Source organism: Tiliqua scincoides, chromosome 3, assembly GCF_035046505.1.
Source record: "Tiliqua scincoides isolate rTilSci1 chromosome 3, rTilSci1.hap2, whole genome shotgun sequence".
In the NCBI taxonomy this organism is placed as follows: Eukaryota; Metazoa; Chordata; class Lepidosauria; order Squamata; family Scincidae; genus Tiliqua; species Tiliqua scincoides.
In genome coordinates, this window is record NC_089823.1 from 187,912,437 (window position 1) to 187,930,578 (window position 18,142).

At 43.3% G+C, this 18,142-nt stretch overlaps 1 protein-coding gene across 1 annotated transcript in view; it reads left to right on the top strand.

Moving 5' to 3' along the window:
* Positions 1 to 18,142, top strand: part of NT5C2 (5'-nucleotidase, cytosolic II) — an 89,223-nt gene that overhangs the window by 27,483 nt on the left and 43,598 nt on the right. Inside the window, exon 3 of the mRNA XM_066619467.1 lies at positions 17,105 to 17,178. Coding sequence (XP_066475564.1) covers positions 17,105 to 17,178 — 74 coding nt within the window. The remainder of the gene's footprint in view (positions 1 to 17,104; positions 17,179 to 18,142) is intronic.

The following is an 18,142-nucleotide window of genomic DNA, read 5'->3' on the forward strand; positions in this document are numbered from 1 at the left end:
GCAGCAAAATGGCAGATGCGCTTCAATGTCAGTAAGTGTAAAGTCATGCACATTGGGGCAAAAAATCAAAACTTTAGATATAGGCTGATGGGTTCTGAGCTGTCTGTGACAGATCAGGAGAGAGATCTTGGGGTGGTGGTGGACAGGTCGATGAGTGTCGACCCAATGTGCGGCGTCAGTGAAGAAGGCCAATTCTATGCTTGGGATCATTAGGAAGGGTATTGAGAACAAAACGGCTAGTATTATAATGCCGTTGTACAAATCGATGGTAAGGCCACACCTGGAGTATTGTGTCCAGTTCTGGTCGCCGCATCTCAAAAAAGACATAGTGGAAATGGAAAAGGTGCAAAAGAGAGCGACTAAGTTGATTACGGGGCTGGGGCACCTTCCTTATGAGGAAAGGCTACGGCGTTTGGGCCTCTTCAGCCTAGAAAAGAGACGCTTGAGGGGGGACATGATTGAGACATACAAAATTATGCAGGGGATGGACAGAGTGGATAGGGAGATGCTCTTTACACTCTCACATAATACCAGAACCAGGGGACATCCACTAAAATTGAGTGTTGGGCGGGTTAGAACAGTCAAAAGAAAATATTTCTTTACTCAGCGTGTGGTTGGTCTGTGGAACTCCTTGCCACAGGATGTGGTGATGGCGTCGAGCCTGGACGCCTTTAAAGGGGATTGGACAAATTTCTGGAGGAAAAATCCATTATGGGGTACAAGCCATGATGTGTATGCGCAACCTCCTGATTTTAGAAATGGGTTATGTCAGAATGCCAGATGCAAGGGAGGGCACCAGGATGAGGTCTCTTGTATCTGATGTGCTCCCTGGGGCATTTGGTGGGCCGCTGTGAGATACAGGAAGCTGGACTAGATGGGCCTATGGCCTGATCCAGTGGGGCTGTTCTTATGTTCTTATGTTTAAAGCTCATTGTGCTGTTAAATGGTTGGCAACCTTCAGTCTTGAAAGACTATGGTGTAAGCCTACAGCACCCAGTATTGCCAGGTGGTCTCCCATCCAAGTACTAACCAGGCCTGACCCTGCTTAGCTTCTGAGATCAGATGAGATCAGGCATGTGCAGCGTAACAGTTGCTGCCAGGTGTTAGATGTTAGGTGTCCATTGCAATATGTTGTGTTCCTTGTATGAGACTGTGGCATGTTTTACTTCTATATAACTTGTAGATTTAGAGACATGAGTGTGCATGTCACTAGTTGTATTATTACTTTGATAATTAAAATTCATATCAAATAATTGTCTTGTTGAATCTTTTGTTATGTCATGCTGAGTGAGTGGGTGTTGTACGTAATATTTTGACAGCAGTCACCATTGGAAACTTGTTTAACCTGTGTAGTGATTCTGTGAAATGAATGATGACTCAATGCCTGGTAGAATATCAGAGAACTGAGTTGCACATGGAAGAGTGCTTTTATTTTCCATATGTTCTTAAAAAGTGCTGAAGTAACAGTTGAAGTTTTTAGAGTAATCGTTATTGATATACAGTGTTTATTGAATCTAAACCAAAGTGTGATTTGGGGAAAAAACTTGTTTTTTTTTTAAATAAACCTCTAATACAGTGGTTCCCAAATTTTTAGCACTGGGACCCACTTTTTAAAATGACATTCTATCAGGAGCCATTTAGCTTTATGAGACAGAAAATTTTTTAACTTTACCAGCCACTCAAGCTTCTGTTTTTATTCTTTTTACTATGGTGGGTGGGACCACCTTCTGGAGTTTTGAGCTCTGCATTCATTGGATCAGGACCACTCTGGTGGCCTTGGGTTCCCCTTTGCCTGGCATTCGAAAAGAGTTGAGGCTTGTTCACCTACTCAAAAGTAAGCATGTATGTGCTGCTTTGTTTCTGTCTCCTTAGGGCTCAATACATTTTCCCTATCAGCTATCAGCTTGTCAGTTATGCAACCCACCAAAAATTGGGTTATGAACCACAGTTTGGGAACCACTACTCTAATAGGATAGTAGACACTGACAGTAAATTCAGGGAAGATAATCCACTAAAAACCATTGTAGCCTATAGTTGGAACAGGTTTTATTTGTAGTGTATGCTGGGATTTCTCCTTCTTTATCTTTTATCCTAAGTAGAGTGCATGAGTAGGCTTAAGGCTAATAGTTGTCAACTGCCCAACTTATTATATCTTCTTATAGTCTATTTGTAGGAAATGCCTATGGTGTAAACAAAAATAGGGACCGAATTATTGCTAGCTTCTTACTGAAGCAGTTGTTAATAAGATGCTCCCTCATTCTGTATACAGATACCATAAATTTCAAAGTGGAAGTAAAACTGTATTGACATTATTAGGAAACTCTTCTTCATTATGTATGAGTAGGATGCTGCCTCCTTTACTCCATCCTTGTTGCTTTTATCTGGGTTGGGGATAATTGTGAGGCTGGTCCTTCTGTAGGAGTACAGTCATGCAACATGATTGTAGTTAGACAGGAAGGAGGTTGAGAATGAGACACCAAATTGCTGTGATGTCTATTTTTTAACTCTGAGGGAATACTTCTAGTCATCCTTTGGATTGTTGCATGCAGTTCTTTGGTGTCTAACAGCTGTGACTAGTAAAGGTTAAACAATGGAAAAAGTTGGGTTTCCATTCTCTCTTGTCACTGGCAACTGCCAAGAAACAGAACTCAGGTATTTGCATTTCTTTTATTTTATATATATTTATGATTAATGATTGTAATATTTCATGGTAGTAGGACAAAAATAGCTCTTCCATTACAATGAAGATCTTCTGTTGGTGACTATCTTTAGATACAGATGTGACATGATACAGTCCTTCCTTTTCTAGTTTCAAAGGCAACTTTACATTAGTGCAGGAAACCTGGAAGTAGGCCTCTACTTCTGAATTTTAATCCTGCTCTATACTTATTTTAGCTTCATTCTAGACATTTTTTTTCTGTCTGTAAGCTGGTCTGAAGTACTGTGGCTAAAGGGGATCAAAGAATGGGAACAAAATGGCATAGTGAATTGACTAGAATTTATTTTGCCTGCAAAGAAAATCCAAAACATGGAAATGAAGATGAACCAAGTGAATGTTAAATCTTCCGTCTTTCTGAGGACTGACTTCCATTCAGAACATCCTCTTTGCGTTGCATATCAGAATTTGAGATTCAAATCTGGTTACAGTATATACATATGTATCTGAAATTTTGAATTGAAAATTACCATAATCTTTTTCAGAAGTGATCTCTGTTGGAAAGTTGTAATCCAGATGTTTTGATATCTTTTAAAGATAGGGGTGAACAGCAAACACTATGGTTTTCTTTTACAGACGCACATGTACAATCATGGTAAGGGTAATAATTACCTTATGTATGCCTGTCATTTTTCAGTTCGCTTACAACCCATACAAGAGTAACATTCTTGTATTATGTAGTTGAAAATGCATCTGCGTAAATTGAGGATTCATTCTAATAGATGTATTCATGCTCATACAAACATGTTGAGGCCTACGATGCATCTACAAGTAAATGAAATGGACTCTAGGTCTAATTTTCCTATTCTTTACAAGTAAGACGGTATTATACTGTGAAGATTGAACATTGATAAATACTTTTATAATGATTAGTTATATTTGTTTCAAAAAAAGCATTGTCTGTGTAAATGTAGAAAAGCCAGTGAATTGGAAAAGTAGGTCGCAGCATTGCCATCTGCACGCATAGAACCCTGTTGTCCTTATTCAGTAGCATTTCTGCTGTTTCCCAGGCACACAGTTTAATTCTTGAAGATTACAGGCGCTGGATTAAAATAATTTTGCAGAACTTTACAGTTTAATCATTGATGGAAAGCAGATTAAAAGGTGGTTTTTCCCTTCTGTGTGTCTTGGTGCAGGCAGAATTTTCCCTAATGCTTTGTAATGTTAGGCCTCTTTGAAAGCTCTGCTTCATTCTTTAAAGACACCAATACCTTCAATCCAGGTTGATTCAAGGTTAGTATGGTAAGTGACCCTTTCAGGAAATTTGGAGGTCTTTTTCTTCAAATACCACTAAAGGGGTTCAGCCTCCCCTGCATATTCATCTAATAGAAGTAAAATTGTAATTGCATCTAATGGCAGTCATCTTGGTTGTCTCTTGTTTCCACTCTTGCAAGTGATATTTTAACCGAAAGGTGATACAAAATTTCATCTTCTCTTTCTAGCAATGTGGATATTACAGTCTGTAGCAAACTGCTGTTGAAAAAGGAGATTTCCATATTGACTTCTGAATAGAATATTTTTGAATTAAAAGAACTAAATGTTGCATGACATCACACTTTTAAAATAGTTGTTTTAACTGGGTTCATAGTTTTGCAAATCCACAAGAAGCATATTCCTGTAAAATCTAGACTGGCTGAGAATGACAATATAGAATACAGGAATTTTTTTTAAATGGTCGTATTGTCCATTTTTTAAACAGTAAAAAAAAAAATTGTCACTTCTATGATAACCAGCATGGTTTCTAACAGAATAATAATAAATCATAAAGCAACATCATAACAATCTCATTCTTGTTCCAACAATCCACTTAGAATTGTAGAGTTGGAAATTTTCAAATTGTCCATGTGACTAGGTGAACCTTTTGGGCTTGGCGTGTCAAAAATTCAGAAAATGCCTTGCTGCCGTGTTGTTGTCTGTCCGTCCCCCCAACCCCCGAACAAAAGAGAAACAATTCTTTATTTAAAAAAAACAACAAAGTCCAATAATGTGTGGTGATATATAAAGAAAGTAAAATAATTTACAAAAATGAAATAGAAGTAAAACTCAGTTGTCAGATGTTGGTGAATGCTGATATGTCACCCAAAATATGCCACCTTTGACACACGTATCATAGATTAGCCATCACTGATCTAGGATGTAATGCTGGTGAATAAAGATTTGACAAAGAAATGAACTTTGCAAATATTGTTCTGTTGGCAACCTTCAGTCTCGAAAGACAATGGTATCGCACTCTGAATAGTGGTTCTGGAACAGCGTCTAGTGTGGCTGAAAAGGCCGATTCGGGAGTGACAATCCCTTCCACACTGGGAGCAAGTGCAGTGTGTCCCTGGTCTGTCTCCCTGGCTATGGGCCTTCCTTCTTTGCCTCTTTGCCTCAGTCTGTTGGCCAAGTCTCTCTTCAAACTGGGAAAGGCCATGCTGCACAGCCTGCCTCCAAGCGGGCCGCTCAGAGGCCAGGATTTCCCACCTGTTGAGGTCCACTCCTAAGGCCTTCAGATCCCTCTTGCAGATGTCCTTGTATCGCAGTTGTGGTCTACCAGTAGGGCGCTTTCCTTGCACGAGTTCTCCATAGAGGAGATTCTTTGGGATCCGGCCATCATCCATTCTCACGACATGACCGAGCCAACACAGGCTTCTCTGTTTCAGCAGTGCATACATGCTAGGGATTCCAGCTTGTTCCAGGACTGTGTTGTTTGGAACTTTGTCCTGCCAGGTGATGCCGAGGATGCATCGGAGGCAGCGCATGTGGAAAGCGTTCAGTTTCCTCTCCTGTTGTGAGCGAAGAGTCCATGGCTCGCTGCAGTACAGAAGTGTACTCAGGATGCAAGCTCTGTAGACCTGGATCTTGGTATGTTCCGTCAGCTTCTTGTTGGACCAGGCTCTCTTTGTGAGTCTGGAAAATGTGGTAGCTGCTTTACCGATGCGCTTGTTTAGCTCGGTATCGAGAGAAAGAGTGTCGGAGATCGTTGAGCCAAGGTACACAAAGTCATGGACAACCTCCAGTTCATGTGCAGAGATTGTAACGCAGGGAGGTGAGTCCACATCCTGAACCATGATGGGGGAGAGAGGGATTGCAGAGGGCGAGCAGGGAGGAGGCAAACAGAAGTTTGCAGAGGGGGAGGGGGAGGGATTGCAGAGGGTGAGCAGGGAGGAGGCAAATGGAAGTTTGCAAATATATTGCAAAGGTTAAAGTGTTTTTTTTGTTTTGTTTTGTTTTGGTGGCTGAAATGTGTTAAATCAGGGTGGAAAAACATTCTGGCAAGAGGGCTACATCATCTCTCTGACACTGTGTTCGGGTCCGGGAAAAAATTATATTTCAAATTTGAATAAATTTACATAAATGAATATGTTGGAGAGAACTTATATGAATGAATGAATTTTACTGAACTTATTTTTAATACACATGAGAACTAAAATAAAGGTATGGAGAACCACATAAGAACATAAGAACAGCCCCACTGGATCAGGCCATAGGCCCATCTAGTCCAGCTTCCTGTATCTCACAGCGGCCCACCAAATGCCCCAGGGAGCACACCAGATAACAAGAGACCTCATCCTGGTGCTCTCCCCTACATCTGGCATTCTGACTTAACCCATTCCTAAAATCAGGAGGTTGCGCATACACATCATGGCTTGTACCCCATAATGGATTTTTCCTCCAGAAACTCGTCCAATCCCCTTTTAAAGGCGTCTAGGCTAGACGCCAGCACCACATCCTGTGGCAAGGAGTTCCACAGACCGACCACGCGCTGAGTAAAGAAATATTTTCTTTTGTCTGTCCTAACCCGCCCAACACTCAATTTTAGTGGATGTCCCCTGGTTCTGGTATTATGTGAGAGTGTAAAGAGCATCTCCCTATCCACTCTGTCCATCCCCTGCATAATTTTGTATGTCTCAATCATGTCCCCCCTCAAGCGTCTCTTTTCTAGGCTGAAGAGGCCCAAACGCCGTAGCCTTTCCTCATAAGGAAGGTGCCCCAGCCCCGTAATCATCTTAGTCGCTCTCTTTTGCACCTTTTCCATTTCCACTATGTCTTTTTTGAGATGCGGCGACCAGAACTGGACACAATACTCCAGGTGTGGCCTTACCATAGATTTGTACAACGGCATTATAATACTAACCGTTTTGTTCTCAATACCCTTCCTAATGATCCCAAGCATAGAATTGGCCTTCTTCACTGCCGCCGCACATTGGGTCGACACTTTCATCGACCTGTCCACCACCACCCCAAGATCTCTCTCCTGATCTGTCACAGACAGCTCAGAACCCATCAGCCTATATGTGAAGTTTTGATTTTTTGCCCCAATGTGCATGACTTTACACTTACTGACATTGAAGCGCATCTGCCATTTTGCTGCCCATTCTGCCAGTCTGGAGAGATCCTTCTGGAGCTCCTCACAATCACTTCTGGTCTTTACCACTCGGAAAAGTTTGGTGTCATCTGCAAACTTAGCCACTTCACTGCTCAACCCTGTCTCCAGGTCATTTATGAAGAGGTTGAAAAGCACCGGTCCCAGGACAGATCCTTGGGGCACACCGCTTTTCACCTCTCTCCATTGTGAAAATTGCCCATTGACACCCACTCTCTGCTTCCTGGCCTCCAACCAGTTCTCAATCCAGGAGAGGACCTGTCCTCTAATTCCCTGACTGTGAAGTTTTTTCAGTAACCTTTGGTGAGGGACCGTGTCAAACGCCTTCTGAAAGTCCAGATATATAATGTCCACGGGTTCTCCCGCATCCACATGCCTGTTGACCTTTTCAAAGAATTCTATAAGGTTTGTGAGGCAAGACTTACCCTTACAGAAGCCATGCTGACTCTCCCTCAGCAAGGCCTGTTCGTCTATGTGTTTTGAGATCCTATCTTTGATGAGGCATTCCACCATCTTACCCGGTATAGATGTTAGGCTGACCGGCCTATAGTTTCCTGGGTCCCCCCTCTTTCCCTTTTTAAAAATAGGCGTGACATTTGCTATCCTCCAATCTTCTGGCACCGTGGCCGTTTTGAGGGACAAGTTGCATACCTTAGTCAAGAGATCTGCAACTTCATTCTTCAATTCCTTAATAACCCTTGGGTGTATGCCATCAGGACCCGGTGACTTATTGATCTTTAATTTATCAATGAGGTCTGAAACATCTTCTCTTTTAACCTCTATCTGACTTAACTCCTCGGTTAGAAGGGGCCGTTCGGGCAGCGGTATCTGCCCGAGGTCTTCTGCCGTGAAGACAGATGCAAAGAACTCATTTAATTTCTCTGCCATCTCTAAGTCTCCTTTTATCTCCCCTTTCCCTCCCTCACCATCCAGAGGGCCAACCGCTTCTCTGGCGGGTTTCCTGCTTCTAACATATTTGAAGAAGCTTTTATTATTCCCCTTAATGTTGCTGGCCATGCGTTCCTCATAGTCTCGCTTGGCCTCCCCTATCACCTTCTTACATTTCTTTTGCCACAGTTTATGTTCCTTTTTATTCTCTTCATTAGGGCAAGACTTCCATTTACGGAAGGAAGCTTCCTTGCCCTTCACAGCCTCTCTAACTTGGCTGGTTAGCCATGCGGGCACTCTCCTGGATTTAGTGGAACCCTTCTTTCTTTGCGGTATACACCTCTGCTGGGCCTCTATTACTGTTGTTTTAAGCAGCCTCCATGCACTCTGGAGAGACTGGACTCTTTTTACCCTCCCTTTCAGCCTCCTTCTAACCAGCCTCCTCATTTGAGGGAAGTCCGCCCGTCGGAAGTCAAGGGTTTTTGTTAGAGATTTGCCTGGTATTCCTCCCCCAACGTGCACGTCAAAACGGATCGCAGCATGATCACTGTTCCCCAATGGCTCAGTAACGTTTACATCTCTAACCAGGTCCTGCGTACCGCACAAAATTAAATCCAGAGTCACCTGTCCTCTGGTGGGCTCCGTGACTAGCTGATCTAAGCCACAGTCATTTAGCACGTCAAGAAATCCGGTTTCCTTATCGTGACCAGAACACAAATTGACCCAGTCAATATGAGGATAATTGAAGTCCCCCATGATTACAACCCTGTCCTTCCTTGTCACCTCCCTGATCTGTTTCCTCATTTCAAGGTCCCCATCAGATTTCTGGTCTGGAGGGCGATAGCACACCCCCAGTATTACATCGCTGCTCAAGCCTGGTAATTTAACCCACAGAGATTCTACGGTGGAGTCGGACCCACCTTCAATCTCTACTTTGCTGGATTCTATCCCTTCCTTAACATAAAGGGCCACCCCACCTCCAACACGCCCCTGCCTGTCCCTCCTGTAGAGTTTATAGCCCGGGATTGCGGTATCCCACTGATTCTCCGCATTCCACCAGGTTTCCGTTATGCCCACTATGTCAATATTTTCCCTTGTCACCAGACATTCCAGTTCTCCCACCTTTGGTCGTAGACTTCGGGCATTCGCATAAAAGCAATTATACACGGAATGCCCCAGGATGGGCTGCTTATTCGCTCCTTTGTCCCCGCATCCTCTCATTGTGCCAAACTGTCTATCACATCCCATCTCCCTACCTTTCCCAATTTCTTCTCCTACCCTGCCTTTGTCTTGTTGTTTTCTAACCTCCCCATCCTCATCCCATAGGGATGAGGAGTCCCGAACCGGATGCCCCTCGGCTCCTGTTGGCCTTCCCCCAGGGATCAGTTTAAAAGCTGCTCTGCCACCTTTTTAATGTTATGTGCCAGCAGTCTGGTTCCATTCTGGTTCAAATGGAGCCCGTCCCTCTTGTACAGGCCCCGCTTGTCCCAAAACGTTCCCCAGTGCCTAACGAATCTAAACCCCTCCTCCCTACACCACCGTCTCATCCACGCATTGAGACCCCTGATCTCCGCCTGCCTAGCTGGCCCTGCGCGTGGAACAGGTAGCACTTCAGAGAACGCTACCTTTGAGGTCCTGGCTTTCAGCTTCCTGCCTAAAAGCCTAAATTTGGCCTCCAGGACCTCCCAGCTACACTTGCCCACGTCGTTGGTGCCGACATGCACCACAGCCGCTACCTCTCCCCCAGCACTGTCTACCAGCCTGTCTAGACGAGAAGTGATGTCCGCAACCTTCGCACCAGGCAGGCAAGTCACCATGCGGTCCTCACATCCATCGCAAACCCCCCTCTCTATGTTTCTAATAATCGAATCCCCCACTACAAGAAGCCCCCGACCCCCCTCCCGCCGAGGAGTATCCCGAGTGCGCTCGGATACGGGCCCATCCCCTGGAGAAGGGATCCCCCCTAGGGGATTGTTTCCCTCCTCTCCAGGATGACGTCCTCCAGTCCCGAGACTTCCCACCCGGGCAGCCGAGGAGCTGCACACCTGAGGTTGGGACGAAGCCTGATCGTCCCCAGAAGTCTCCCCACGGTCCTCCTCTGGCTGCCTGCGCTTCTCCAGGTCGGCCACCAAGGCTTCAAGGGAGCGGATGCGTTCCCTGAGAGCCTGGAGCTCCTTGCACCGAGGACACACCCATGACTTATGCCCCAGAGGCATATAATCATACATGTGGCACTCGATGCAGAACACTGGATAGCCCCCACCCTGCTGCTGGCTGTCTGACTGCATAGCTTTTTTGTTGTTGTTGTTGTTTTATTTAGGGGTCCTTTTAAAAACCGTACACTGGATAGCAGCCCTTTTCTCTAGGGAAGAGGAAGGGCAGTGTCTGGGGCCCTGGCCTCCTCGCCCTGCTGCTGAACTCGCCCAGATGCTAAACTCTTGTGCCTTACCTGGCACTTGGTTCCCAGAGGCCACACGCGTCTGCAGAGAGCCTCACGCGATGGCCTGCCTAGCTTTATACTCCTGGCTGGCTCCTCCCCCCTCCTTCCTTCCTGATTGAAAGGGGGCTGGCCTTCCCAGGTGAGTTTACAAAAGCTCAGGAAGGCAAATGGCTGCTGATGGGCGTGACCTACTCTGCAGGCTCCTGAATGGACTGCTTGGGGCTCTTACTGGGTTGGGAATTGGCCCTTCCTAGGTCCTTTCCCTCCTAGTTCTGTTCTCTTAGGCTGGACTGTTTTTGTAACCTCAAGCTAGTTTTTATTTGGGTTTGTTTAATTATTTATTGCTCTCTAGATCCTGTGTCCCAATTTACTGACCTGTTTAGGTTATGTTCCAACTTAGATTAGGTTTAACCTGGGTTAAGTATAGGTTTAATTTAAACAAGTAGAAAACCTGCTTTTCACTTTATCCTCCTCCCTTCCTTCGATTTAGTGCTACCTTAGGTGCAGCTAACTTTCAATTTTGATTTAAATGCCTGACCCTTGGGCACTTACTCACGAGTAGGACGCTGCTCTTACTCACAAGTAGGACTCTGCTCCTGCTCAGAGTAGCCCTATGTACCTCCCTTAGGTGCTAACTTTCAATTTTGATTTAAGGTTGCTTTAAAGGTAAGGTTAAGGTTAGAAGACAGGGAGTTAGAAAGACAAAGCGTTAGAATGAGTACACTTACCTCCTCCTCCTGCTCCTGCTCCTCTCCTTCTCCAAAACTCAGAGGTCTCCTTGCCTTCTCCTCGCCCAGATGCTAAACTCTTGTGCCTTACCTGGCACTTAGTTCCCAGAGGCACTTGGTTCCCAGAGGCCACACGCGTCTGCAGAGACATGAGAACTATGAACTGTTTGCCTTACACTTCTTGCACAGTGAAAACATACATATCAAGCCAGAAACACATGCAGACTTAAGTTGTTCTGAGACAATGTGAGGGGGGTTGAATAATGCCCAGGGAAAAGCAGAAAATACATGGAGGCTATAAAAGGCCTTACTCTAACTCAACCCGCAGTTTGCATATGGCGGTCACAACCAGCAGTTGCAGGCCAGCACAGACTCCAAGAACCAGAGGCTCATTGGAGACTGGGGCTCCCTGTGGGCCGGATTGGAAGTCCCCGAGGGCTGCAAATGGTTCCTGGACCAGGGTTTGTTCACCCCTGTATTAAATATTCTGATCATAAGAGGCATTCTAGAGCTTTAAACCTATTTAGACTTGTTATTAACATATAAAATCAGCCTTATAATGAACTGTGGATGGTATATGGCAGTGGTACTCAAACCTTTCCGGCCAGTGGCTCCCTTGACCCCCGTGGCTCTTGGCCATGACTCCCCATCATGTTCCTGAGGGCTGGAAGTGACATCATTAAACAGGAAGTGGCCAGAAATATTAACTATATTAAATATATTAATATATATGTATTATATATTATATATGTCATATTTATATTTATTTATATTTATTATATATATTTATATAATATTTATTATATTGATTATAATAATAATTATATTGATCATATCATTAATTAAACGCAGATCTTAAAAATATATTATTAATACACAGCAATATACATACTTTATAAATGATCAGCTACTGATCACTGTTGGAGACAGGATGCTGGAATAGGTAGATTTTGTCTGGTCCAGGAGGACTCTTTTTTTTAAACTTTGTAAGCATACCAGTGGAATTGTATTATCAAATGAACTTTGTGAGCAGCTAGTCTGACCAACATTACACACACGCATCCCTGTGGACCCCAATCCAACTAGTCATTTCTCCCATTCTCCTTGGATAGGATTGAACCCTTTATTCATTTAATGAAATTAAATTTTCTAGCAGCTGCTGGGGAAAACAAAAATAGACCATGAAAATATATCAGAGCTGATAAGGGTTTGGTTAGGTAGCTGATTTGTCTCCTATACTAGGAGATGCACAGCTCAAGCCTATGCATGTCTTCTCAGAAGTAAGTTCCATTAAAGTCAATGGGGCTTACTCCCAGGAAAGTGTGGATAGGATTGGGTTGGCAATCACTTTATCAATGGCTGATAAGTATTCTCTTCAAATAGCAAGATTCATCACTTTAAAAATACAGCCTTTCCTCTTCAAACAACAAGATTAATAAATCACTTTAAAAACAGTACCCTTTTTCTGCTCCTGGCCAAGTAAAGTGTGTGCTTCTCTTCCCCCCCCCCCAAACAATTTTAAGACCCCAGGTGACTGGTAAAATAGGAAGCATTTTATTTGGGGAAGGGGAGGAAAGCGGGAAGGTTTGGAGATCGAAAGTGGGAGTGGGAGAGGGAGGGTATTGAAAAGAGAGATTTCACTTTGATGAGAAGCAATCTCAGGCTAGGAACTAGGAACCAACCAGACAAGGATCAGCGAAGGTTAAGGACTGCAAGCTGAGCATGCTCGGTACTTGCCAGATGGGGGTTGAAGAGCTTTGGAAACAACATGCAGTGAACACAGAAGGCGGCAGCCTCTGAGTGAAGGGAGAAGAGGGCGGGGTGGCAGCAGCCACTCTTGCAGCTGAGCAACTCCTGTTTCTTCTGCTTTAAAAAAAAGCAGAGACGACGGGCAGAAGATGGTCTCATATTCTGCCCAGGGGTGTGACTGCGAGAGGACACCCCGTGCCTCCCCTTTGAGTTCCTGGCGCCTCCCTAAAGAGCTGCGCCGCACAGTTTGAATAGCACTGGTATATGGTATAATGAACACCATTATGTATAATAATGTAGTTGGTTTTTTCATGTACAGGTGCAGGATTGAGACAGGATTTGTCTCAACTCTAATGGGGGGAAATTCAAAGTTGCACACACCTTTGCCTCGCGCTGGCGTGTTGCTCCACAGAGCGTTTTCCTCCAGCTTGTTTGGTTTGCTTTTTCAAAGCCGAAAATGAGAAGGAAAACAAGGCACCCTCTGCCAAATTCCCCTTCCTTCAGACGCTGCAGGCTCTCTGTACTCCAGCCTACACAAGCAAAACAGCCGAGCAAGCAAGTCTTCTGAGCATGAGAAGAAGCATGAGATTTAGGCTACAAGCATGAGATTTAGGCTACAACCCTATCCACATTTTCCTAGGAGTAAGCCCCATTGACTAGAGTGGGACATACTTTGGAGTAGACATGCAGAGACTTGGGATCTGATGCTGCAATCCTCCCCACACTTTTCTGGGAGTAAGCCCCATTGACTAGAATGGGGCTTACTTCTGCATAGGAAGGCATAGGACTGAGCTCTCAGGCTACAATCCTCTCCATGATTTCCTGGGAGTAAGCCCCATTGACTACAATGGGACTTACTTCTAAGTACAGTGGTGCCTCGCAAGACGAAATTAATTCGTTTCACGAGTCGTTTCGTATTGTGAAATTTTCGTCTTGTGAATCGCGATTTAAAACAAACCCCCCCAAAAGCAAAAAATTCGTCTTGCGAAGCACGGCCATAGAAAAATTCGTCTTTTGCAATACCCTGTTTTGCAACCCAGCTGATGGGCATGGGTCTATCAAGCTTACTATTAGAAGGGACAAGTGGAGATGCTCTGCAATGTTTTGCTGTGAATTAGCTGTTGCTCTTCAGAATTTGAGATGGCCTAGAACAGGAGCCTTGTAGAAGTGGTTAGGACTTCTGGCCAGGGTTGTCTGGAGAGTTTGAACTAAAATACCCCCTTTCTTGCATTAGATGAAGAAGATTTCAGAGGAAGGAAGAAGGATTAATTTTAAAATCATATCTGCCCAACCTTAAACCCTCTCCTCCACAGTATTATACACTTAGGGGCTCAAGCAGGCCGATTCTTTCCCTATCTTTGGTCAGTCTCCCAACTGATGCCCTCAGCGTTCTGTCGGTCCTAGAAGCTTTTACTGAGCATAGATTCTTACTAGGTAGTGTTTTCATTTACAAAAAATGCATTTCGGTATACCTCCGGAGTTCCCTGGGTATGCAGAAGCTGCTACCTTATTTTGGGGTGGCCCCACTTTGGTTTGAAACTTATAGCACAGGACCACCCATGTTTGGTATTGGAAGGGGAGCTGGTAATCATGAAACATCAGTTGCTAGTTTATTTTAAGCCTGGATGGTGTTCAGTGATTTTGCTTTGCTCCTTTATTCCTAGAGCAAATCTCCAGTGAATCATGAAATGTGTAGAAGAATGTGTCTTTGTTTGGTCTTTCCCTAATCTGTTATGATGCTGGCTATTATATAACTTTAGATTGTCATCTTTAATTCCTCTATGCAAACCCCCCCCCCCCCATGTACCCAACATGCTTCATTGCAGAATGAGATAGCTTGCCAGGAAACTGTGACTAGTAGAGCAGCATGGAAAGGGTAAAACATGCTAAAGCCAGAGAAACTCTATTCCAAATAGACTTGTGTAGAACAGTGATATCCAGTGACTTGTTAAATTAGCCACAGATGTGTGTTCTCTACTGTTTAAGGAAATATGCGGCATGCTCAGTCTTGTTTCAGGCATACTGCTATTCTAAAGTAAAATCAACAGAAGTGAAATTGCGTATATATGAAGCTAGGCAGCCTTCAAGAAATTAGGTAATGTGATCAGGCAAGTTGCTGAACTGAACGGCTGCAAATTTTACAAGAGGAGCGTCTGAGTGAGATGAGGTAAGACTGCTAGTGCAGGAATATGATAGTTTGACCTTGGTTGTTAAGAGTTAGTTGCTCAAACGTTCACTTTTATAAATTGCCTTGTAATGAGAATAGCTATTGCTTAGTACTTGAGTTTAGGAAAAATATCTGTTGACTAAAGAAGCACTTGGCAGCTCTCCCTTTCTGCATGTATTTGTTGTCTTGTTTTGGTATCCTACATTTGTTTTCCCAGTTCTCTGTAAATGAAATGCTAGGTTAATTATCCACGTCCTTTTAGCATTTGAAATGGGGCATCCAAGCAAAAGCTTAAGATGTAACAATGCATACTAATGGATCTGCCATTTTTAATACTGCTGAAGGAATTAACTATGGTACAGACTATTGATCCATTCATCAGTGACTAGAAAAGGATTCAATATGGATTTAATCAACTTTGTCTTGTGAAAAGATGTCAGTTGCTGATGGTATTGTGCACAGCCAGAAAATCGGCTAGTATTTTAATGTGTTTCCAAAACAGAGGATTTTTCTGCATTACTTATATCTGTAGTAGAAACTAGGCAGATTCAATTTTCCTTTGAAAGTTAAAGCTTGTATTTGAAGAAATTTGCTGTTTGTAATTTTGACTCTGGACTTTTGGGAAGATCAGAAATGACAGAACTACAGCATAGTCAGCAACAAGATTAAACGTTTGTCCAAGCTAGGGCTTAACACAAAGCCAACCTTTTTCTCCCTGCCATCCTCTTATTCACTCATTGTTCCCAGGGAATGCATAGATGAAAGTCCCAGGCTAGTACTCTGCCAGTCCTGGAAGGAAACATGGGCAGGAAACATGTGGACTGTGATATAGTGCTCAGGTGAGTGGTGGGTCAGCTGCTGAGTGTGGACTGGATTTAGCCAGGGGTTTGCTCATTGTGTATTGTTGACCTACCTGCTTGAAAACACTCTGGGGATGTAACTAGATTTTGCATTTGACAGTTAGGTCCTCTTTTACAAACCAAATTGAGAACAGAGCTTAGATGCAGGATTAAATCTCCATTATGCAGAACACTGTAATTTAGACCTAGAAATTATTAGTGGGTGCAGCCAACATGGGATTTAACAAGCCATGGATCAGAACCAGAATATTGCAGATAAATTCCCAAAGAAGGGGCAGTTATTGAAGTTTCCCAAATCTGAGAGTAGAGGGGTAACCAGGGAATGCAAGAAGGATGGGCAGAGAGACATAAACAAGGAAATAAGTTATGAAAGGTTAACAAACCAGTGTTCTTTTTGCTGGAGAAGGAAAGCACAGTTATAGTGGTCACATAATTATGCATCAGAACACCCCAACTTTAACAGTGTTTGTATGATTAAGTGGGGGTTGCTGGCTTCAGATCCAGGAAGACCTGGGTGTAAACCGAACATCTTTGCAGAGGTCTTACACTGTTATCTGACCAATTATTTCTTCTTTATTTTTCATAAGAAGATAGTATACACATAACCTTGCTATGTGGGGGCTCACCGAGTAAGATTATTTTGAGCATAACATTAATTTTAAAAATTAAGTTGTGCATGTTTGTAAATCAGTTGGGTTGGAGTGAAATTGGCAAATGATTCTGTATCATAAGTCCTTCAGTTATGTATTACTAATACAGTATAACTCTTACTTCTGTGGGCACAGAACAGTTTTTTAGTTAACTGGGATTAGATTCATGTGTTCTGTATTCTGTCACATATATATATTTCACATAATGAAATATATATATATATATATAATGAAAAATACTGGCCCTGTTGCTTAACAAGAAAGTAAAACAGTGGATGGCATCTTGCAATGTTTGATGTTATGCTTAGATGACCAACAGCCCTATTCTATTTGGGTTTACTCAGAAGTAAGTTCACAGAGTCCAGTAGTAATTATATGTAAATATATATAGAACTGCAACAGGTTTGTTCCTTCAGTCTTTTTGTTCCTTGACACAATAAATCAGCAATTCTTGGTCACTTTGGAAAGCTTGAGGAATAAATTTGTTCCATCAGATTTTGTCAGAATGTTTACCCTTTGGTTACTTTCTTTCTGCAGGGTTTTTGTGAACAGAAGCCTAGCCATGGAAAAAATAAAGTGCTTTGGATTTGATATGGATTATACATTAGCTGGTGAGTTTGTGTGAGTATAAATATACTTTAGTAAGTTTTGTGTAAACAGATCTTATAATAATCAAGTTCTGTTTGAGGTGTCTTGCTCCTAAAATAACTGTTGATATTCCTCAAGACAGCAAATAGTCTTTCTCAGTATCATTCATCTTGTATAAAGGGAATGTAGAGTTACTTACACCATGTAGACTATATACATTCCTGATCAGTGTTGTCCTAAAAGGTCTAGGCTCAAGTCCACACTATTTGGCCCACAAAAGCTTATGTTGTGGCAGAAGTATGCTGTCATTTTGTTGAAGCTCTGTTTAATTTGGTGATCGTCAGCTTATCAAGAACTGTGACCCATTTACCTCCCCCTTTATGTGGGCTACTTGGCAGCTGCACCTCTTGCACCACCTCTTCCTCACTGACATGCATGCTATCTATAGTAGCAGCCACAGGCGGATTGTGCATGCCTCCATGATGCGACATGCAGTTCATGCTGTATCTGCCACAGCGTGGTGTGGGAAAGCATTTTGGCTGACTAGCCAGCAGGTAAGAAGGATGGGTAAATAAACTGCCATAATTATGTTTCTTTTTCTGCCTGGTGTTCATTACTGCTCCATATAAGTGCACGGGTGTGTGGGCGCATACCTGTAATAAAAACCGCACTGGCTGAAAAAAGTTTCCGCACACTTCTCACCTTCCTTGGTTCTCTTATCTCCCTCCTTTGTACTTCTATCTCAGGCCAGAATCCAGGCCAGTCTGCTTATCACAGGGTTCTCATCCCTTTCATTCTCTTACTCCACATCTTCCCTTTGCCTCTCTCTCCTGATCTCCCATTCGCTTATCCTTTCCCCTCTATTCTTTCATTATCCTTCTTTCTCTTGAAGACCTCTTCTGTCAATCCATGTCCCTTCATGCTCTCTTCTGTACCTTCTTTAGCAGCACCCTTCCTTAAAGGCTGTAACTAACTGTCCAGGCCCCT